General features: G+C 36.8%; 1 protein-coding gene across 1 annotated transcript in view; it reads right to left on the bottom strand.

The window, feature by feature from the left end:
* Positions 1-394: 394 nt before the first annotated feature.
* Positions 395-23,841, bottom strand: part of LOC130042987 (cytochrome P450 7B1) — a 208,274-nt gene continuing 184,827 nt past the window's right edge. Inside the window, exons 5-6 of the mRNA XM_056135325.1 lie at positions 9,618-9,793; positions 395-865 (exon numbers count right to left, since the gene is read on the bottom strand). Coding sequence (XP_055991300.1) covers positions 578-865; positions 9,618-9,793 — 464 coding nt within the window. The 3' untranslated portion in view covers positions 395-577. The remainder of the gene's footprint in view (positions 866-9,617; positions 9,794-23,841) is intronic.

The raw sequence follows: 23,841 nt of genomic DNA, 5'->3' as shown, positions 1-23,841 counted from the left end.
GAAGAATTTGAGTGATGATAAAAGAAATTCCACAGCACTAAATCTATTGCTATAAGATACATTTACTATGACAAGTGAAATTCACAATAGGAAGAAACCAGAAAAGCTACTTTAAGCTTATTATTATCTTGATTTTGATGTCTATTTAATGTTACTTGTTTTATATTATTGAATTCTGTAACCAAGTATAAACTAGAGTGATACTATATCAAATAAAAATGACACTTTTCCCTGATTATTATTTTTTATTGACTTACCATTAGTTTACAATATGGTAGAATTTCAAGTGGTTAGTTTTATTTATATCTCTATATATTATTACCACTCCCCTGACACTAGTAAAGTTTCAGTGACATACCACCAAGAACAAGACCCATATGCTTAATCCTTCACCTCCCCTCTTTCTCTTCAGTAACCATTACAGTTATCTCTGAATCTAAAAGAAATGGACACTTTCAAAACCAACAACAACAAAAAACAAACAATTAACAGAAATTAAAAACAAAATGGATAAGCAGAGAATAGATATATACATATATATATTTCCCTTTTTTATATATATTTCCCTTTAACTTGTTTAAGATTTTAGTTTATACCTAAATAGAACATCAAAACTCGGATGCTCAATACCAAGAAAAAAGCGTTTATGGCTCAGTGCTAGAGGTTCAGTGCTAATTATTTCTAAGTCGAGATAAGTTAAAAATACAATCAACATCAGCTTTAACTCATTGATTGCCACATATCTGCCTGGACATTTGCTGATTCCAAATCCAAATGGTAACAGGTAATATCGCAATTTTTTCCCTCTTTTGAAAAAGGTGGTTTTCTTCTTACCATCTTCTACGAAACGATCAAATCTAAACTCCTGTAAAGAAAACAAAGCATTAAAATTTATATAACAGTGTTTGATTTATGGTTCACAATGCTGCCAGCTCTCCCTGACTGTCTTAACAGACTTTAATCTTGATCCAGCAATTAATAAAAATTAAAACTTGACCAAGTGCAAATCATGTAAGACATTTCAAAAAATCCAAATGCTTCTAAGAAATTACTTTTTCCATCCACTGTCCAATGTCCTCCCATTGTTCATCGATTTTCTTGAGTGGGCACCATGTCAAAGTGAAATCCAAACACCTATAAAACTTTACTTTTCAATTCACTTTCTCTCCTGTGCTGACTTTCATCAGTATAGAAACATTGCCTCTGATTCTTTTTATCTGAAATGAATCCTGACATTGACTTTTGATAGGTCAGCATTGGGTAGACATTACCTGCTCCTGTACTGCTGCTATCTTTAACACCAATGAATCTTACTGGCCATGGAAGTTGCCTAACTTGGGTCCCTTAGATGCTAATCTCTATTTCTTCCCAGTTAGCTACTGATAGATCACTGTCACTGGTCACTGTCCTCCCATTGTAAAATCGATTTGCTCGAGTGGGCCCAGTAATGTCCCTATTGGAGACTTTGTTGTTACTGTGTTTGGCATATGGAATACGTCACAGGTAGCTTGCCAGACTCTGCCAGGCGGGCGAGATACTCTCGGTAGCTTGCCAGGCTCTCCGAGAGGGGCAGTGGAATCGAATTCGGGTCGGCCATGTTGGCTGCATGCAAGGCAAACGCCCTACCGCTGTGCTATCGCTAAGGATTCAGTGCTAATATTTGGTTTAAAGAAATAAGGTAACAAGATTCACACAAAGCAGTAAAGAGGAACTAGCTGTTTTACTGAGGAATATAGATGTACTGAATTTCTCCTATGACAGTTCAATTAGAACAAACTCTCTTTGGGTTAACTGTAGGGTAGCAGGTGTTTCTATAGGTTTGCATAAATAAGCTGTATTATTTGTTGCAGAAAATTATAGATAGGTTTATCTACGGTGTTTGGCCTGCCATCTTAATTTACTCTCACTTGAGTTTTCAAGAGGAGACTGAATGACCTTATTTCAGCCCACGGTGAATTAAACCATTGATTAAATTAATGCATGTGACCTACATGAAAATGGCCAAGTATATCCTGTGCTTGGTTCTCATTAACATTAAACCTGCTCATCACACAACTCTGATAGGAACTGTGTCATATCAAAGAAGCACATCAGACTAAAAAAACACTTCAAGTGATTGTGAAAACTACAATTTATGTGTGGATTTGGATTGCTCACAAGTGATCTAATTTTTTTATTCAATGCCAGTATTATAAACAGCAAAGTTAATTTCTTTAAAGATATTGGCCATAACCACCATTTCTGTAGGATATTTTGATATTCAATTTTAGAAAGCACATTCTGGGTTGTTTTTATTACACTAACTTAAAAGTTGAGACCCTAAGACTCTAATGTATTTTTCCACATTGTGGGGATTTATCTGAATAGGATCTAACCAGAGCTAAATTAAAAATATCTGTTAATCCCTCTATGAGTAATTATGGAGAATCTTTGTAAACCTACACTTTGTTACTGGAGACAGACAGAATTACTATATGGCATGCTCTCCCTGTGACTGTTTTCTATTACTGGGACCCTAGGCTGCTTGCCTAACTAAAGTTTTGCTATTTACTTCTTCTCTGACCAAGACAAGGAGACTAACTGCCCTAGGGCTCCTGGTTTAGACCATCTCAGTGTAAATCAACTTTGCCATGAAATTATTTTGCTAGTGAAGATTCCACTAAAACCCCACTATTTAAGTCAGGAAATACAAAGGAAAATTTAGCTCGGAATATGACTTCATAGTGTCCCAGTAGCAATAAGTAAGCCTGAAACTTCCATGGTTTTCCTATTCTTTGTGATAGTAAATGTGCTACCTTCTGAGAGGTCATAGTGACCAACAACCAATAAATGACTGCTTCCATTCCTTGTAACTTTTGGATAGTGCTTACTTTCACTTTTCTCACATTTCTAGCCGACCAATAATGTCATTTTTAAATTGCTCCATAGTTTGTTGTTTATATTCTGAACAAAAAGGGATGAGGGGGGCTGGAGCAATAGCACAGTGGGTAGAGCATTTGCCATGCACGTGGCCAACTCTGGTTCAATTCCCAGCATCCCATCTAGCCCTCCCTGAGTACTGCAAGGAGTAATTCCTGAGTGCACAGCCCTGGAGTAACCCCTGTGCATTGCTGGGTGTGACCCAAAAAGAAAAAAAAAAGAAAGGATGACTACCAGTAAGCTCAATGAAGAACACATGGGCATAACTACATTTCTGTGTTAAAATTTATTTGGGGGGATGGGTACGGTGCTGCCCAGCAGGTCAACCTGTACCTGTGGGGTGAGTGCATCAGCAGCCTGATGATGCTTTCAGGCTTCCTCCTACCCCAAAATTGCCATTGTGCCTCTGACTGGACCCCAACAATATGGGACCAAGTATCCTGAGAAATTAAACGGCCAAAAGTTAGTCATGCCCACAAACTACCTCTGGCTCAGCTATGCAAGCTCATTTATTGGCCTTGCTTCAGAGACTCATAAATAAGTCTCTCGAAAGAGGTAAAAATCAAGCTATTTACACGCATTAATGGCCATGATTCAGACTCACAAATGAATCTCAGAAGAGAACAGCATGCTGCAGAGACGTCTCCCCACCCTGCACCAAGATGATTTCACCAGGGCACTTTGAAGGGGGGCAGGTGTCTCCCTCTACCTGCCCTAAATAAACCCCAGCAACTGCTCATCTTGAGACCATTTGGCATGCTGGGCTAGGACTTAGGTTGGCAGAGTGCAAGGCAAATGCCCTACCTTCTGGACTATCACCCTGGATGTAAAGCTTTGCTCATGCTACAGAATTTAAAAAACCTGTGTGATTATTTGGAAGAACTTTCTTCTTGTGATGAATGGAAAACAGAAAGAACTATACCATTCCTCTTCTGAACCCAGTCATACATGATTATGATGTAGTTAGCAAACCCTTAGCTACCAGGATGAAGACAGACCTAATATATATGAGATGCATAAGCTAAGAAACCCCAGAGAGTTGCGGTTTTCATATTGTCCTTTTTCACTTTTTTAAAATTTTATTTTGGACCACACCCTATAGTGCTTGGATGCTATTTCTGTTTTTTTTTTTTTACTCAGAAGTAACCATATGTGGTACCAGTGATGAAAAAGGGGTTGGCTATTTGCAAGATAAGTGCCTTATCTCCTGTACTATCTCTCCATCCCAAAACCAAGCTCTTAAATTACATAAACTTTCAATGACAGGAAACTTATGTTTTATCTTTGTCACCCATTATGCCCATAAAAGTTTCTTTTGCAATATGCCAGAGACATGCTTCTAGACACTGTGCCAGGCTGTTTTATTTGGGGCAACCCAGAGGGGGGCGAGTGAGAGACCTTCCCGCCCCAACGAAGCCAGCTCAGACAGCCAAAAACCTCTAGAACTCAACTGCTGCCATGCTTATGGTTACTATCTCCACATGCTCAGACAAGCCTCACCCATGAGTGAATTGATTCCTGGGCATCTCATACTTTACACCACTGATATATCAAGAGTAGTGCACCACATTTGATTTTTCAAAACAGTTTCAAAAAACAGACAAAAACTATTTAAACTATTTCTTCATTTGCAAATTCCATGTGGTATTAGTAATGCACATTCTAGGAACAGTGAGAAAAATCAAAATAATATGGGTACAATTATTTTTATCAAGATCTTGAATTTTCAAGGGTTTTTCAGATATTTTTATCACCTTACAATCACTATGTCTTTGAGATGTAGATAGGACAGACTTGCATGAGATTGAGTAGACCCTTTCAACAGCTGAGCTTTTGGTAATACTCCAGTGATTTTATAAGTGATTTTTTTCATTTTTTTTTACTTTGCGAAACTTCATGGATATGAAAACATGTTACCATCTTAAATGTTTGCTGCTTATTTTCAATAGCCCAACTGTGTCCTCACAATTCCCTTTAGACTTTAATACCTGCATCTTATTATTTGAAATCTTATTTGACATCTTATTATCTCACTCTTACGTTGGACAACATGGCAGGCTACCGAATGTAACCTGCCCACACGGCAGAGTCTGGCAAACTCCCCGTGGTGTACCCAATATGCCAAATACCAGTAACAATGATGGGTCTCATTCTCCTAACCCTGAAAGAGCCTTGAATATGGCACTTTTTTTTTTCTTTTATGGGTCACACCCAGCGACGCTCAGGGGTTACTCCTGGCTCATGCACTCAGGAATTGCTCCTGGCAGCGCTCGGAGGACCATATGGGATGCTGGGAATCGAACCTGTGTTGGCCATGTTGGCTGCGTGCAAGGCAAAGCCCTACCCGCTGTGCTATCACTCCAGCCCCAGAATATGGCACTTTTAAAAATCTCTGGGCTAGGACGAAGGAGATATTACTGGTGCCTGCTCGAGGCAATTGACGAACAACAGGATGATTGTGATTGTGACCTGCAGACTTAGAAAACACAAACAGTAGATTTAGTCTTCTTTATTGTCCCAGTTTTGATAACACATTGGCAAAGAAAAGCCATCACCACTTGCTGATTATTTAAGAGCCAGTTTTAATTGTGGATACACATAAATTTGAGAGATTAGTCTATCAACATATTATATGGACTTTGTTAGATAGCTTTTAGAGCTAGAAAGTGGAAGGAAAAATGGGAAAAAGGCATTTCCTTTGTTCGTTTTCACTTGTTACTTTTTTTCCTTTTGTAAGTCAGAGCTGTCTGAGTGTCCGACATTACAATCAGTTTAGCAACCAATAATCAGAAAAAGAATAATTTTTAAGAGTAGACAGTAGAAACAAAGGCCAGGAGAACTGGCTCATGGTAGGAAGCAAGCATGCCACCAAGGAGGAGGGGGAATGCAGTTAGGACAGAGAAGGGACCACAATGACAATGATAGTTGGAAATGATCACTCTGGACACAAACGGAGCACTGAAAGGAGGTAAAGGGATATATATGATACCCTTTCAGTAATAGTATTGCAAACCACAGTGCCTAAAGTGAAATTAGAGAAAGGACAGACGAGAGAGGAGAGAGAGAAAAAGAGAGAAAGAGAGAGAGAGAGAGAAAGAGAGAGAGAGGAGCGGGAGGAGAAGTGTCTGCCATAGAGGCAGGCTTTAGGGACTGGTCAGGGGAAGGTGAGCAGAACGAAAACTGGAGACACTGGTGGTTGGAAATATTCACTGGTGAAGGGATGTATGTTGGAACATTGTGTGACTGAGACAGAATTATGAGCGACTTTGTAACTGTATATCTCAAGATAAAAAAGGAGCCCAACAGTCTCATTTTCATGCCTCTTGGCATTCCTTTCACCGTGGATCATATTACTCCTGATAGCATTGTTACATTCATATAAAAAAATCACGATCACAATCATCCTGTTGTTCGTCGATTGCCTCGAGCAGGCCCCAGTAACGTCTCCTTCATCCTAGCCCCGAGATTTTTAAAAAGTGCCATATTCAAGGCTCTTTCAGGGTTAGGAGAATGAGACCCATCATTGTTACTGGTATTTGGCATATTGGGTACGCCACGGGGAGTTTGCCAGACTCTGCCGTGTGGGCAGGTTACACTCCATCTATTTCAGCTAGTTAGGTTCAGTATAATATTTGTCCTGAATTAACATTTTAAATGAATCATATTTTCACTTTAAGTATCCATCCATCCCAGTATCCTCGTATTTATTTACTCTCTACGAATACCCTGTTGTTCACCAGACAAGGAGAATGCTGAGAAGGCGATGACAGGGTTTTCCCCTTATGGGTCTTATAGCATATGGCTGTCCAGACAGGTAAGCCAATAATTGCAAATTTCCTGTGGTATGCACCAGGACAAAGGTACACACAAGCCACAAAGTGGACAATAGCAAATACTCTGAGGAATGAGGTGAGAATCACAGATACTGTCAAGAAAGAGAAGTAATCAAGGATGCTTCTTGTAAAGTATCTGAAGCCTATTATTTGATTAAATGAGGAACATTCCAGGTAAAGAGATATACGAAGGAAGAACATGGCCTGATTTTGGAATCTATATTCTAGAGTCTGTTAGGTTTGAATATCCTGAAATCATGTTCAACTCAGCTGGGAGTTCTTATTACAGTAAGGTGCCTTAGTCTTTATGCCTCCAAATATAACTTCTTATATTTGTAGAAGAGTTTGTGCTTTTGACTGGTAATCTTATATTTCAGTTAGCCTTCCTGTGTTTTTGGCTGGTAATAATTAATTTCTTATTACTCTCCTAAGTTGCTGAGAACAAAATAAATGTAAATGGTTCTGAATTATAACATTTCTGTGTCAATAATGTTGAGATTTTGCAACTAATTTAAAGAAAATAATGATATAACAAAAAAATAGCTAATAAATTAGTAAAAATTAGCTAGTATATTTTAGCCATAGCTATAATGGGCTATTCTTTTTTTTTTTTTTTTTTTTTTTTTTTGCTTTTTGGGTAATACCTGGCAATGCACAGGGATTACCTCCTGGCTTTGCACTCAGGAATTACTTCTGGCAGTGCTCAGGGGACCATATGAAATGGTAGGAATCAAACTTGGTCAGCCTAGGCAAATACCCTACCCGCTGTACTATTGCTCCAGCCCTTATAATGGGCTGATTTATTTAGTAAAAATTAGAGTTAGCCAGGCTAATTGTGCTTAATCAATACTAATATTATAATTTTGTTTTTTCATAAATATTGTACGAGGCAAATACTTCTGATTACTATTAAGAAATGCTTTTAAGTAATACTTCTGACTACTATAAAGTATTAAGTAGCCAATCTATTATATAAAGTTTGGGAATTTCTACTTATTCTAATCAGCATATCTTCCTTCAATATTCAACTTAAAAAATCTTAAATTCCAATATATTTATATCATGAATATAAGATCAAGGGGTAGAGAATAGAAGGTGCCCGAAGAATATTATGATATGAACAGTGGTGATCTGGTAAACATTTAGTATTTGTTGTAACTTCAATGTTTTTTTTTCTGCCTACACCTGGTGGTGCTCAGGTCTTACCCCTGGCGCTGAGTTTCGTGATAAGTTCTGGCAGGCTTGGGGACCATAAGGGATGTTGGGAACTGAATTCAGGTTGGCTACATGTAAAGCAAATGCCCTACCTGCTGTATTATGGATCCAGCGCCCTTCGTGTTTATTTTACTATTGATATTAATAGTAATGAAATCACTGCACAATGAAACAGAAGTTAAACAAAGCAGAAGTTAAACAAATTAAAATTGTGGCTAGAAATAAAATTACACTAAAACATTTAAAAATAGTAGCTTGTCCTATTTATTAAACTTCTACTTATAAGTGAATTTTTTATATTTGTAGATGTGATAGTTACAGATAAAACTGATGCCTATAAAATGCTCATTCACTCACTAACATCTTATTTCCAATTTGCTAACAACATAGAGAGTTGTTTCTTCTGAAATACATAGAAATCATATGTATATTCTCTTTGCAATTGAAAAAAATTTAGCCTTTGTTGATGAAATATATGCAAATTATATTTCTGTTTTTGAAGTCTGCCCTTTTCCTATTTCAAATTCAACAATATTTTAATCCAGTTTGACTGCAAAATATTTAACTTAGAAACTGTATTTAAACTGGTTTACCTATGAACTGTTCAAAGAGAGCACAGAAGTCTCCCTTTGAAAAGTACCATTTGATATATATGTATATATTTATATTTATATATATGTAAATCTCCCCAAACCCAACAGACACTACAGCAATACTACTTTTTCATGAGAAGCCCAGGCAGAATATAACTACATTCAATTTGCATGCAGGTGGTGAACCTCTAAAGTAGTATTAAGGGATAAACCAGGGTGGATTAATTTCCAGCCTTTGATATTCATTAACTCCAGCCTCAGAAAAAAATACAAGAGGATGACACAATTACCCTCAGAGCTTCACCAGTGAGCAGCAGCTTTACAATTTCAAGTTCATAATGCCATCCTAGTGGGTCATGGTGTCTCACTAATAAAAATTAAAAAAAAAAGAGGGGGCATGTGTTTTAGTAAGAAGTGAAATGTATATGGACCTAACTGTGGCAGTCATGGCATTTGACTCTGAACAGTCAACCCCATTCTAGATGTACTTTGTGAAATAGCTATTGTTATTCATTACTAAGACTACTAATTGTTCACCAAACAAATCTTAACTTAGACCTAAAGGGTCTAAAACAAAATGCATGTTTCATCCAAAGAATCTAGTCTCATCATTATATTTTTATTTTTAGATCAAACGCAACACTTTTTAAAAGAGCCAGCCTTAGGAAACACTACAGTAAACAGGAAAATCTTCCCATTAGGGAGAAAAATCACTCATGAAGCTGCCTCAAATTCTTTCAGGAATTAGGTGGTGAGAGGATGAGATGGACACCATGAGGAAAATGGGGTCAGAGAGCTAGTACAGGAGACAAGGCACATGCCTTGCAAGAGAATGAGCCCTGGTTCAGTGACATTGTAAATGATCCTTTGAGCACCACCAGGGGTCACTCCTGAGCACAGAGTCAGGAATTGCCTCTTCAGGGTATAGTCCACGCCACTCTTTACCACGAGGCGTTCCCACTCCCACCAAGAAAAGAAGTCATGAATGAGAAAGAGAGAGATGAGAGATGCTGACCAAATCTAAGAAATATACGAGACTGTCTTGATGTTTTCTTACCTCTGGAGCTTCAAAGATTTCGGGATCATAGTGCATGAACTGAGGAAAGATAGCTACCAAGTCTCCCTTTCGCAAACTGTACTTTCCGGTCTCAAAATTTAGAGTCATATCTTCTTGAACAGAACGAATGATGCTTGAAAATGAGCATAGTCGTAAAGTCTCTAGAATGGTGCTTTCTGTGGGAAGCAAAAAAGGCAAGTTATTCAAACAAAACAACAAAAATACCTGCTCCAGAGATGTGCTCTCTTTCTGCTATAAAGTGCATTGCTGATTGCTTTGGTTGAAAAGGAAGCCCTTTCCTCATGAGATCTATTGAACATCAACCTCCAGACAGTCAGAGTGAGAAGGGGAAGGAACAAGACAGCGATGACCTGGCCCAGAACAGCTCAGGGGTATTTCACAGACAGGAGGCAAATAGTACTGTATTGGGGCAGTGTCATTAATTTTGATTTAGGTCGAAAAGAATGACTGCAGGAGAGGAATGCTGGTGTTATGAGTATGCACATTGTAAATAGTGCACATAGTCTAGTCTGGTGAGTTATTTCACCAACCTTCAGAACAGTAATGCCTTGGAAGCCGGGCTTAAGCATTTAATAACCACTTAGGCAGCTAATAGTAAAGTAATTGCAATAGTGCTTTCTGAGACAGCTTAACACTTACATCTTTTATGTGAGCTGTAAATAAAATGTGAGTCAGCATTTGCTGGAAAATTTCAAAAGGAAAATACTTCTATTGAATTGAAAATAAAGCTGCATTTTCTTTAGCATCCAGAGAAAATAACAGCCACCATCATAACCTGGAAGATTCCAGAAACTGAATGTCCTTGCTTTCCCAGTGGCCTTCACCTTTTGCTCCTAGCACGACAGATTTTATGGCTAATTTCCGGCAATTTATCCTGGCAGTTTGAGGAAGAATTCCTTTGGGAATAATATGCATAATTTGCATAAATCATTCTGATAGCATGCATATCAGCATGTAGCTCCTGTCTAGGTTTGCATCTCTGCCTTCATAATCAAAACTGACTATGTTTTCACCAGCGTGAATGGGCCCTAGAATATAAAGCTTGATTCTTTCTAATCAGCAATGTGAATAAAGCTCCAAATTGAGCTTCTTCCCCCTTAACATGGTAACAAAAGATTGTATTTATGGCTTCCAATTTAACTCCGCCGCCCCCTGCCCCCTGCACAAACACAAACACAGTCTGGTTTCTTAGTGTTCAGCAAAACTCTGAAACATAGAGTACCCAATTATTACATTACAGATACAGACCAGTCAGGGAGGGCTTGCATCAGCCAGAAAAGAAAAATAAATGCTACTTCACAAAAACTCAAAATATACCGTTTGCATAGGACTATCTAATAGCTTTGGGTGCCTTCTCCCAGGAGTTCTTTTTTTTCCCTAAGCATGCATTTGTCTAAAGAAATGAGGCTGTGGTCAGCTGTGTGTGGCCAGTGTGGTGATTCAATGTGACGTACTGTGAGGCTGTGCATATTCTTTTGGACTGCCTTCGTTATTATAATCAAGCAGAGTCAAATCGGTTTGTTGTTTGATGAGGCCCGAAGAGAACCTTGGTTTTGGAATATGGACTCTACTGCATAGCCACAAGGCACCTGACATGACGAATTTCAGCCGGCAGGACACCAGTGACCAATATTTCCATGGCGAAGAGCAAGGGTCAGCTTCCTGTGCATGGCTGCTGGCTCTGTGGGGTCCACAGTAGCACAGCGTCATTTTAGCTTGCGGTGTGAAATGGTAGCTGACATATGTAGCAGTGCTGTTCGCCCAACAAGTCCGGTAGGGGTGTGGGAGGAAGAAATACAAAGGCAAAATCATTGTGGGGTGTCTGCTGTGACAGGGCAGGCATTTAACAATCCAAATAACACGGTCACATCCCATTGGCCATGTGCTTGCGGGAAGCATGGCAGCGTGCACCCACTGCAGGATCACAAATGACAATTGGGCAAGCATATCTTATGCAGAAGTTAATCACAATAATGGAGCACAAAGTGTGGCTTAGCGGTCAGATCGTAAATGACAAATCTGTTTTACCTTCCAGTACCAGTTATGTGTGCAAGATGAAGTTGGCTCTCTTGCGCTGAGCCATCATGCCGATAATCATTAGCCGACAAAAGTAATGAGTTGCATTATTATCAACAATGGAGGGGGGTGGGGGTTTTCCGTGACTCTGTGTTATAACACACAGGCACAAAAGCCAGCCGCTTTTTCTACCAGCCCCAGTAAGAATGCAGGCAGAGCTATATGTTGAGAAGAATGACAACTGCACAATAAAAAAAAAAATTGCAGCCTCTACTTGTAGTTGTCATAGTTGAGCAGACACCAGCCAGTGCCACTGACAGACCAGCTGGGCCCTGGGAGGACTTCCACGCTGCACCAGGAGGTACAGTAAATTATCCTGCACGGTAGAGCAACATCTGTTTCTGTGCTAGTGCCGAACAAACAAGGCAATTTAAAACATACCAAGGGATAACCAAGCAACAAATGAACATGACCCTCATTCCACCCCCCCTCGCCCCCTTCTCACACACGAGGTGCTAAACTTCATTGTGCAAGCACTCCATGAAAGAGAGGCCAGGTTGGTTTTTGATAAGGTGTTGTCAGAGAGATTTTACATATTTCCAAAATGGAAAGAAAAAGCTTATAGTATTGTTATTCTTAGAATCTTCCTTCCCCCTTCTATCTTCATTTCTTTTATACCAAAGCTAGCACTCAGTTCTCAATTTGCTCTAGAATTAAAAAAAAAAACTTTCCATATACTTATAAATATTCAGTCTTTAAACCTAATTTGCTATACTTAGTTCACATGCCTTCAAGCATTTGTCTTCCAATTTCCACTGAATAAATGCGTACTAATGAGAACTAGAGCAAGCTGCTGAGGCAAAGCTGGGTGACTTGGGTCTGGCCTGCCACCAGCTTGTGATAGGCGGGCAAATTGAGTTAAAATGAAAAGTCTTGTCAGCTAAAATTCAACATGGTAGCCAAACAGCAAGCTGTCAATCATCCAGCCAAAACAAGGGACTGCAGGTAATAAAAGGTCATTGTGATCATTAGTGCATTTGGCTTTCATATGCAAGTTAATTTTAATTAAACATGATCTCTATCTGTAAATGTTTTATAAAACTTATTGTGCATAATGGATTGCTAATTTATACTAACATTTAGCAGGTAATAGGGTCCTCTATTTATTACATGCATTGTAGAAAAAGGATTATCAAGAATGCAAATATTTGGAGAATAATTTATACCAGGTACTACAAGGTGCCAAGGATTGCAATTGTGATTAAGAAAAGGCAGCCTATGTTTTATTAAGAACTGAGTTTTACTAACCAGGACACTCTAGGAAACTGGATTACTAAATTCCTTCATTGAATTTAAAATAAAATGCGTGAAATATTTTCTTCACCTGACTAGGAATGATTTGCTTCCCTTTTTTGTATTTTGAATTAAACTATTTTGATTAAATATACCTTCTAGGCAAAAATCTGTGGACTGTGTTGAGTGAAGACGGTTTACGATATAATTGTGAAGGAAATGGTAAATGAAAGGAAATTCCACTAAACAGGGCTTTCTATTTTTCTTTTGCCCTGAGATCTCATTTCTGGCCATAATAATTGACAAATGATTTTCATTTGCAGATTTAAAGTGCTAAAGAGGCTTATGACAATCAATATTGCATGTTACAATGCAAACACAACTAAGCACATCCACATTTCTGTCTCATTCATACATGTCTGTATATGTGGAATGAATGCACTGTGACATGGCCAGGCTGTTAATTTGGGTCATCTTAATGATTGGTGCAGACTGTCATACCATCTGATTAGCTATGGTGATCAGTGGATAGCAGTGATGGTTGGAGTGAAATGAATAGTCAGGCTCTATTGCAGTCTGCTGGGACTAAACAGTTGGGCTATTTTAAAAGAGCAGCCTTGAAGGGGAAACTGGAAGCAATGTGCAAGAAAGTGTGGAAATAGAGTGAGGTCTAGTTATATGTGTGTGTTTTTACATAATTACCTCAAAGACAAGTGAGAAAGAGGTAAATTGTAATAACCAGATAATTTGAAGCAACATAACTAATTTTGACTCAACAACTATAGTTTTTAAGAGAAGGGAAAATAATTGAGATTAATGCCTACTTTTACTCTGCTTTAAAGTCTTGACCCTTGGCTTGCTACTGAAAATAGCACTGTAGCACCGTCAATCCCATTAATCATTGATTTGCTTGATCAGGAGCCAGTAGCGTCTCCATTTGTCCCAGTCCTGAGATTTTAGCATTGTAAATTTTACGCCCTCTCAGCGGTAGGGCGTTTGCCTTGCACGCAGCCAACATGGCCGACCCGAGTTCGATTCCTCCGACCCTCTCGGAGAGCCCGGCAAGCTACCGAGAGTATCTCACCCGCACAGCAGAGCCTGGCAAGCTCCCCATGACGTATTCGATATGCCAAACACAGTAACAACAAAGTCTCCAATGGAAACGTTACTGGGCCCTCTCGAGCCTCTCCTCCCTCTGAAAATAAGGAAATGGAAATTAAGCAATCAGATGTTTAATAGATGTTTATTAAGTTTCTATTCTGCTCAAGGTACTGAGCACAGCTACTGATGGAAAAAGAGATCACGTGTATGAATTTGGTCTTAATGGACAATATACCCAAAGTTGGAAAATACTTACAAACAGAAATGCTCTCCAAGATACTAATGAAATTCTGATAAATAATTCCAGTTATGGCATTCAGAACGTTTATTTTAGTTAAAAGGTTTGTTTTCCTTTTTTTCATGGTGAGTCAAATTTGCCTACCTCAAATTTCTGCTCTTTACAAAACACAAAGGCTAAAAAATTCTAGTCCCATTTTTGTGCAATACTCCACTAAAAACAATTAACAATGATTACCTTGCCAATTTTATATTGTATGTGTGACATTTAGAAAATTCAAAAAGAACTGAGTTCATCAATGAGCTTCTTAAAATGTGGCATAACTAGATTTGTTATTCAGTTAGAAAAGTAAAGGGAACAACATTTGTCTTGTATGACATGCTCCTATTAATGTCTTTTGGGATCAGATGAGAAGCAGATTTAAAGAAATAATATCACCACTGATTTATTTCAAGTTCTCTGACTTCCCAGTGTTTATTAGTCTTGGCAACCCACTAGAATCATCCTAGTCAAAGAAAAAAGTTTTACTTCATACCAATGAAATCAGAATCAAGGCATTCAAATAAAAAATTTAAATTAGTTTTCTTCAACCTTGGTTGCACATTAGAATTACCTGGGGAGCTTTTAAAGCCATCAACTGGCAACCCTGGACCAATAAAATCAGGCCCTTCAGGAGTGGGACCAAATATGAGAATTTTAAAACTCTTGTATAAGTTCAATGAGCAATCAAGGTTAAGAACCATTGTTTTAAGCCTTTTTCTGGAAAGCCAAATATCCTACTCTTATGCAAGTTAATTTTTAGACCTAAATACAATAATCTGCATTGTAATAAACTTCCTCTTTCAATTCTATCAACTTTAGTTTCCATCATTCATTACACTACCTAACTCTCATAGCTGCCTTGAAAATCTGATAAATGTCCAAATCAGTATTGTTCATTTTTAGTCAATATTTTCTTATGTTACATATCTAACTATCTAATTTTTATTAGATTCCACTGTGAAAAATGCTTTTCACTGTCTTCATATAGAAATTTCTGGCATGACTATTCTAAAATGTGAAGTTTATTTTTTTTAAAAAGTACCCACACATTTCTGATACAAACCTCTGGCCTCATCCTCACCCTCAAATCCAGCTGACTTCAGAATTACTGATAAATATCCCTATAAAAGGTAGCAGTCAAAGTTTCCAGATTTCTAAAGTATTTTCCTCCAAGGTTATATGGTTATATGGTAGGTTTTGAAGTGAGATATACCTGGCATCACTCTCTAGCTTCACTGCTCTCTAGTTTTATTTATTTTTTTTGGTTTTTTAAATAATTTTTATGAAATTTCTTAACTCAATTAATGATGATATTAACACTTGAAATCAGCTAGTACAGGTAAAGTTGTATACAGTTCCTCTTACATAGAATAATAATTGTTAGTATCATCCTTTATAATGTCTCATCCTAGACTGTTTTGATCTGTTCGGGTTAATTGCAGATACCTTCCTCCGTCCTTTGCATCTATAAACTTATGCAAGGTATTTAGCAGTCTGTGAGTTTTATTTATGAAAATAATAAAATAATAACTGCTTTCCCCCACCCCACAGCATGTTAGTATCACACAAAACAATGTCAAATCAATAAAATTTTTTAAAAATTACTTTCATATCTGACATGAACTAAGTCAATAATTATGTTATTAAAGAATATTCCATTTTCTCCAAGTGTTTATTCCCTTCTGTCCTCTTCTATCCCAGACTGCTCACAGAAAATTGACTTAGAAATATTATATATAATTATTTTGGGAAATCACTGCAAGCTCATAATTTTAGAGTTACTATAAAATTTCTTCCTTTTAAAAGTGCTACAAATTTTGCTATTTCTAATTTTATTAAAGCACCATACCTTACAAACTATTTACGGCTGAGTTTTAGTCGTACTATGTTCTAGCACCAGTTCCAACACCAGTTGGGACCATTAAAGATGTTTAGCTATACCATTAAAGATTCTTAGCTATACCACTCCTTTACGCTACCAATATATTCAACTCATCCCTTGATTCCTGGTTCCCACGGTTTACCATTTTTCTCTTTTCCTTGTAGCACTTAGTACAATAACTAAGATATTGAATCAACTGAGGTGTTCAACCATAGATAAGTGGGTCATGAAGATGTGCTTTTTATACACAATGTAAGACTATGCAACTATAGATGATAAAATCAAGCAATTTGCTGCAACATGGAAGGAGCTGGGAGATATTGGGCTGAGTTCTAATTTTATGACACCTCCTTCTAGGGCCATATTAACGACTTTCTTTTTTAGATTTTGGGTCACACCCAGCAGTTTCATTTTTATTTTTTATTTTTTTGCTTTTTATTTAGCAAATAAAATATTTTCTATTTTATTTTTATTTTTTATTTTTTGCATCTCCTGCCAAGGAGATAGGGGGAAAAGTGAGTGGTCTCAAGGAGCACCTTGCCATCATGGGGCACATCTAGCGGTGCTCAGGAGTTATTTCTGGGTCTGCACTCAGGAATTAGTCCTGGTGGTGCTCAGGAGACTTTATAGGATGCTGGGGATAGAACCTGGGTCAGTTTTGTGCAAGGCAAACACCCTATCCACTGTATTATCACTTCAGCTCCACACTCAGCACCTTTAAGGGCTTACTCTTGGCTTTGTGCTCAGGGATCACTCCTGTCAGGTTTTGGAGACCAAATGTGGTGTTGAGGATCAAACTAGGGGTTGGCCTTATGCAGACATGAGCCTTGCTGTACTATCTGTCTGGAACAATTTTTTCCACTTTAGGGATCTGTAACTGAAAAAATTAGGTGCCTTAAAACCACTTAAACAGTCCAGGAGTTACAATCCACTTTGCCATATATTCCTATCTAGGACATGTTTTCTTATTTCATTTATGATAAACAAAAAGACCATTCTTGTGCGGTGAGGTAGATGTCAATGTGATATTAGGTGGGTTCACAAATGAAGCCTAAGGAAGAGAAAATCATAAACATTGTAAGGATGATATTGAGGCTAAATATAATTTTATTGGTAGCAACAGATAACATTTATTGAGACTGTACTTTTCATTAATTTATACACATGACTGTTATATATGTTATATATTCCACTTTAGGGATCACATAACCATATATATATATATATATATAGTTGAATTAAATCTTTATTTTAAATCATAGTTTATGTAATCAGGGCCGGAGCGATAGCAGAGGGTAGGGCGTTTGCCATGTGCGGGGCTGACCCGGGTTTGATTCTTCCGCCTCTCTCGGAGATCCTGGCAAGCTATGGAGAGTATCCTGCCCACATGGTAAAGCCTGGTAAGCTACCTATGGTGTATTTGATATGCCAAAAACAGTAACAAGTTTCACAATAGAAACATTACTGGAGCAAATCGATGAACAATGGAAGGACAGTGTTACAGTGCTACAGTGTTACAGTTTATGTAACATGGTTAAAAAAGTACTAACGTTTATAGTACTGATATACACAGTTAATGCCCCTCATCAGCACAAAGACTCTCCACGGCTGTCCCCAAGTCACCACTAATCTACCTCTTCATTCCCCACCTCCACACACACCTCCTCCAAATGCCTGGTAACTTTTTTTTCATTTTAGGCACCATGATTTATATATAATATTGTTAATGATAAGGATTAATCTGATTTTTTTAATTCAAGCCAAGAATTTGTTATCATTTGATACTCTCTATTCCCTTGTTTCATCTCTCAATATATCACTGATCAGTGAGATCATCTGATGTTTTTCACTTAACATGTCATTATCCAGTTTTAGCCACACTACAGCTAATTGTATGTCATCTTTTCTTACATAAAGTAGTATTTTATTGTGCCCACATGCCCTAACTTACTTATGCATTCACCCGTGGTTGTGAATTAGTTTACACATTCTGATCATTGTACTAAATACTTTAATAAAATGGGTCTGCATATATATTATCGAATGAATATGTTCTTTTGTGTTTTTCCAAGATGTGGAATCCTTGAGCCAAATACAATTAACTTCTGCTCCTAATTTTGAGAAATCTATGTTTTCCATAGAGACTGAACCAGATATTTCCACTAACAGTGAATAGGACTTTCCCTTTTCACTGCATGCCTTCCAACACTGATTTTTTTCCCATTATTATTTTTTTATATACATCCTCTCACTGGGAGTATAGTTAAAGGTTGTTTTGGTTTGCATTTACTAAAAATGAGTGAGAATGAACACTTTCTCACATTCATATGTCTAACTTGGGGAAGTGTCTGTTCATTTATTTTCCCTGCTCTTTGAGGGGATTAATGCTTTATATTGTTTATCATTGTGAGAACTTTAGGAATTTTAGAAGCTTTGGGACTTCATATGGTTTATTATGTGCAAATATTTTCTCCACTTCATGATAAACCGTTTCATTTTAGCCTGAGTTTCTCTTAACACACAAAATTTGTAATCAAAAGGCAAGAATCAAAGAAGAGTCTTTTTAAAGAAGCAAGAGAGAAGAAAAGTCTCAATTACTATGAAAAAAAAAACCCCATAAAATTCACCTCAGATTTCTCAAATGATACTCTTCAAGCAAAGAGAATGCAACGATTTATTCAAAAGTATCTACAACCAAGAATCTCTACACTACAAGGTGAGGTAGTGATAAAAACACTCTAAGACAAGCAACAACTAAACATTTTTGTTGTATCTAAGATAGCTACACAAGAAAATACTTAATGAATTCCTACAATAAACAAATGAAAAATAAAAAGACCAAGATCCTTATAAAATGGCAATAATTCTTTCTTATTAATTTCACTAAATGTCAATAGTTTGAACCCTCCAATCAAATGGTATGAGTAGCTGGATGGATCAGGAAACTAAAATCCAATTTTCTGCTTCCTGTAAGAGACACATTAGAGTTCTCATGATAGATACATGCTAAGAGTGAATTATTGGAAAATAATTATACAGTGATAGATGAAAAAAGGCAGGAATGGCCATTACTGTATCAGACCAAATAGTGCTCAAGCTAAAGAAAGTAATGAAATAAGGATGGACATTACATACTAGTTAAAGGATGACTAGCTCAATAGGAATAAACTCCTATTAACATATATGCAATTAATGATGGAGCAGCAAACTATATAAACTGCTAACTGACAAAAGGAGATACTATGACAGCAACACAATAGCAATGGGAAATGTTAATATCCCATTCTCATCAAACAGACTGATCAGACAGAATATCAATAAAGAAACAAGAGTCCTAAATGAGGAACTGGAAGAATGGGACTAATAGACATATATAAAACCCTCCACCCTACAACACAATCTTCTGCACTGCACCTAGAACTTCCTCAGACATGTTTATAGATGAAATGATGGTGCATCATTTGAGTATCTACAAAGTTCCAAATATAGAAATCATATCAATTATTTTCTAGACCATAATGCCAGGAAGGTATAAAATTAATCATAAAGAGAACACTGGGAGAAGTGCCAGTATTTGGAAACTGAACAATATACCACAAAATAAAAACTGGATTAAAGAGAAAATCAAAGGAAAAAACATTGCTTAAAATGAAGGACAATGAAGACACAAACTACCAGAACCTGTGGAACACAGCAAAAGTTTCACAGTAATATAGGCTTATACCAGAAAACAGAAAAGCTCAAATTAAAAACAAAAAACAAAAACAAAACACAACCTAACTCCATATCTTGATAAAGTAGAAAAAGAAAAGTAACAGAATGACAAAGCAAGTAGGAAGAAGAAAATTTTAAAATGACTACAATGAAATCTTGAGGAAAGAAGCAGTTCTCATTGAGGTTTGCTTGCTCTCCATTCTTAAAAATTTTGATTTTGATATTGTTTTCTCTTTGCATTTTTAAAAATTATTTTCTCTGTGAATCATCTTTTATCTTTTTCTTTTTCCTATTGAAACCATATTTTCCCATATTGGGAACTCTATATCTACCTCACGTTTTTTCCCTTCTAAGAAAACTGAAAAATTTTTACTTAAATCTGAATTGCTCAAATCTTCAACTTCTATTCTTTAAAAAATATTTTTATTTTTGTAGTTAAGGTAACTCCATGTTTATAACAGTGCTATTACTTATGGTCTGTATGTAAAGTTCCAGTGCCTCACCAGCACCAAAGTGCTCAATAACCCCCAACAATGTCTTTGTGCTATTTAGTCCACCTCTTCATTCTCCCCAAACTTCTATTCTATAAGCAACTCTGCTATTGAGATTTAGGTGCCAAATAATAATTATCTAAAACTATTTGTATTAACCAGTGTACACTAAAATTACGATAGCACAGCACTAGAGTGTTTGCCTTGCATTCCGCTGACCCGGGTTCGATTCCTCCCTCTCTCAGAGAGCCTGACAAGCTACCGAGAGTATCTCGCCTGCATGGCAAAGCCTGGCAAGCTACCCATGACGTATTCTATATGCCAAACACAGTAAAAAACACAGTAACAATAAGCCTCACAATGGAGATGTTACTGGACCCGCTCAAGCAAATTGATGAGCAACAGGATGTAGTGCTGTGTGCTACTCTAAAATTAGTTAAATTTTAAAATCCTTTATTAAACATCTAGAGATACCAAATTTTAGCTGGGTCAAGGTAAACAGAATCCTTATACTTATTATATGGATACACAAAAGTATAAAGTTGTCTTTTTCCTTTATAAAAGGAAAAGGTAGTGTTTTTTTAAAAAAAAAAAATCTCAGTGCTTCACTGAGAAAAGCACAATCCCATAATAATCTGGTTACTCTGAATTACATAAACAAGACTTCATATTTATAAATCCCTTAGAGGAACTCAAGGATCTCTAGTTAAGTAAAGTCAGTCTGAAAGACAAGGACAGATTGCTCATATTTTCCTGTGGCATACCAAATAGCAGATCCAAGAAATGGAAGATATCAAAGGTGGGTGAAACATTGGGTCTAAATCCCAGAAACAAAAGTTCCAAGGAAGGAGAGAAACGGGGGTGGGTGGGGAGTGCATAGGGCAAGGGTCAGGGATGTAGGGTCATGAGTAGCAAAGAGGCAAGGTGTGTTTGCATATATAGAAACCACTACACCGAACACCACTAGAAGCATGGGTCCAAGATTGCAGTAATCACAATGACATGGGATCTGCAAAGGAGTCAGTGTTAGAGGTGTGAACAAAACTGGGGTCCTGGTGGAGGGATGGGTTCTCAGGCTGGTGGGATTGGAGGTGGGAACACTGTAGCCCCAAACCCTCTTGTAGATAACTCTGAAAGTCACAATGCCTAAATAAAAACTTAAAAATAATGAGAGTCCTATGTGGGTGAGGAAATGCTATAAAAAGAGCAGTGAAGGCTCTTGGGCATTTTGGAGGTGATAAATGTGCAGTTGCTTTGTACATAAAACTGTAACAATCAACACTGTTGTGACATGTTACTTCAAGTACAATTAAAAATGTCCAATCTATATTATACATTTAAACTTTTGCTGACGTTAAATGTATATTAAAGTCAAAGGAGATCTGAAATATGCTAGGTCTCTAGGATTGAGCCCTTAGTATCAATAATATATGCACAATAATTTACATCATGATAAAGCCATGCTCTACTGGACTCTGACTACAATGATTCTAAATAAGAAAAATCATTTTCATTAAGGAATAACATTTATTTCTATGGCACCCAAATTTTTCTTTTATTCAGGAATAACACATCTATTTCTATGGCATCCAAATTTTCCTTTGCATCTTTGTTTTAGTAATCAATTTATTGTCAGACACAAATTATATAAAAGTCTTTTATTTGTTATAGTAATATAAAAATTATCTTCCTTGGTAAAATAAAGGAGCAGAATTCTTTCATTGTTTTCATCCAGTTGACCTTTTCACTTATAGTAATAAATTAAGTATATAGATTTAAAAAATTAAACTATATTTAAAACATACATAATTCTTAAAGAGATACACATACTCATATACACACTCAAACAAATTCAAATCTGCATAAAAACGTTAATCTTGCAATAGAAAAATTGTACATTATTTTCTAAAAAATTAAATTCTCATAATGAACAACACTGGCCTCTGCTGGTATTGCAGGTTTTGAATTTTACCTTCTAGGTTGCTATAGCTGCTGCTCTTACGCAGGGGACTTACCACTCATTTGGGATTGTTGTTGTTTATTACTGAGGACAACTGAACTGAAATATTATGAGAACTTCAAAGATGAAAATTCCCGGATTTATCTATGGACTTAAACAGACTAAACAACTAACTCTGGAGCTTGACATTTCTTCTGATCAAATTAATGGAACATCTTGTTTTAATACAATTAAAAATGATCATTTCTTTCAATAAAGAGGAGTTAAAAGCTAAGAACTAAGGGAATAAATTTTGACTTTTTAAAAAGAGTAATAGGTACAGAATACTACATAAATATATATATTTCTTGAAAGATTATTTGATTTATTTCCCAGTAAATTTAGTCTGTTTTATAAAATGCAATTAAAATTACTTGAATATATGGAAATTTAACCTGGGTCCTCACTTAAACCATAAATTTTCTACCCCCAAAATACTGTGCATTCAAGTGAAAGTAACAACCCATAATTTCATGCAAGATTTGTTGCTTAATAATTATGAATATAAAATAAAATATTTGTATTATAATAATGCAGAAATTATTTTCTTACTTTTAGCAAATTTATAATTACTTTGGTAATTACATGTGAAAGACTATGAACTACAAGGTAACACAGGTTTCCTAGTTGACTGTCAAGGTAACACAGGTTTTTGATTTGACCGACAAACTAGCAAATTGTCTCAATAAGGCAAGCTTCATGGCATCGTCTCTGTGGATCTTACTATACCAGTGGAAACAATTCCTGGAGCGCTGGGACCATTATTCTTAATGACAACTGGTGTCAATATTAATCAAAATCTATAGAACTTTGCTGCTACAGGTCATCACCACAGAACCTGGAACATAATTATGAACATAAAAAATTGAGGATGACAAAGCCTAAAATATTTGCCAATGGGGAGCTGGAGACATAGTATAGCAGTTATTATGGGAGGTGGGAACACTGTAGCCCCAAACCCTCTTGTAGATAACTCTGAAAGTCACAATGCCTAAATAAAAACTTAAAAATAATGAGAGTCCTATGTGGGTGAGGAAGTGCTATAAAAAGAGCAGTGAAGGCTCTTGGGCAGTACCTTGGGAAGGTATTTGCCTTGCATGTGACCACGGTCAGTTTGATCCCTGGCATCCCCATACTGTTTTTTAGCACTCAAACCAAGCCAAAGCAAACCAAAACAAAACAAAAAACCTGAACCAAAAAACCAAACAAACCAAAAAACCCCTTTGCCTATAAAGTCAAAGCAGTGAAATGTGGTGTGTGTGTGTGTGTGTGTGTGTGTGTGTGTGTGTGTGTGTGTGTACTTACTCCGAATTACTTGAGATATTGTATAATAAGAAATACCAGAATACTGAAAGATTAAAGAAGAACTCATTGATATGGGACTCCACTTTGTGGACTGAAGTTAATCCCCATAATGAAAGTGAAGA

The sequence above is a fragment of the Sorex fumeus genome, unplaced genomic scaffold (genome assembly GCF_029834395.1).
Source record: "Sorex fumeus unplaced genomic scaffold, SorFum_2.1 ptg000002l, whole genome shotgun sequence".
In the NCBI taxonomy this organism is placed as follows: domain Eukaryota; kingdom Metazoa; phylum Chordata; class Mammalia; order Eulipotyphla; family Soricidae; genus Sorex; species Sorex fumeus.
This window is presented reverse-complemented; position numbering and strand designations above follow the sequence as displayed.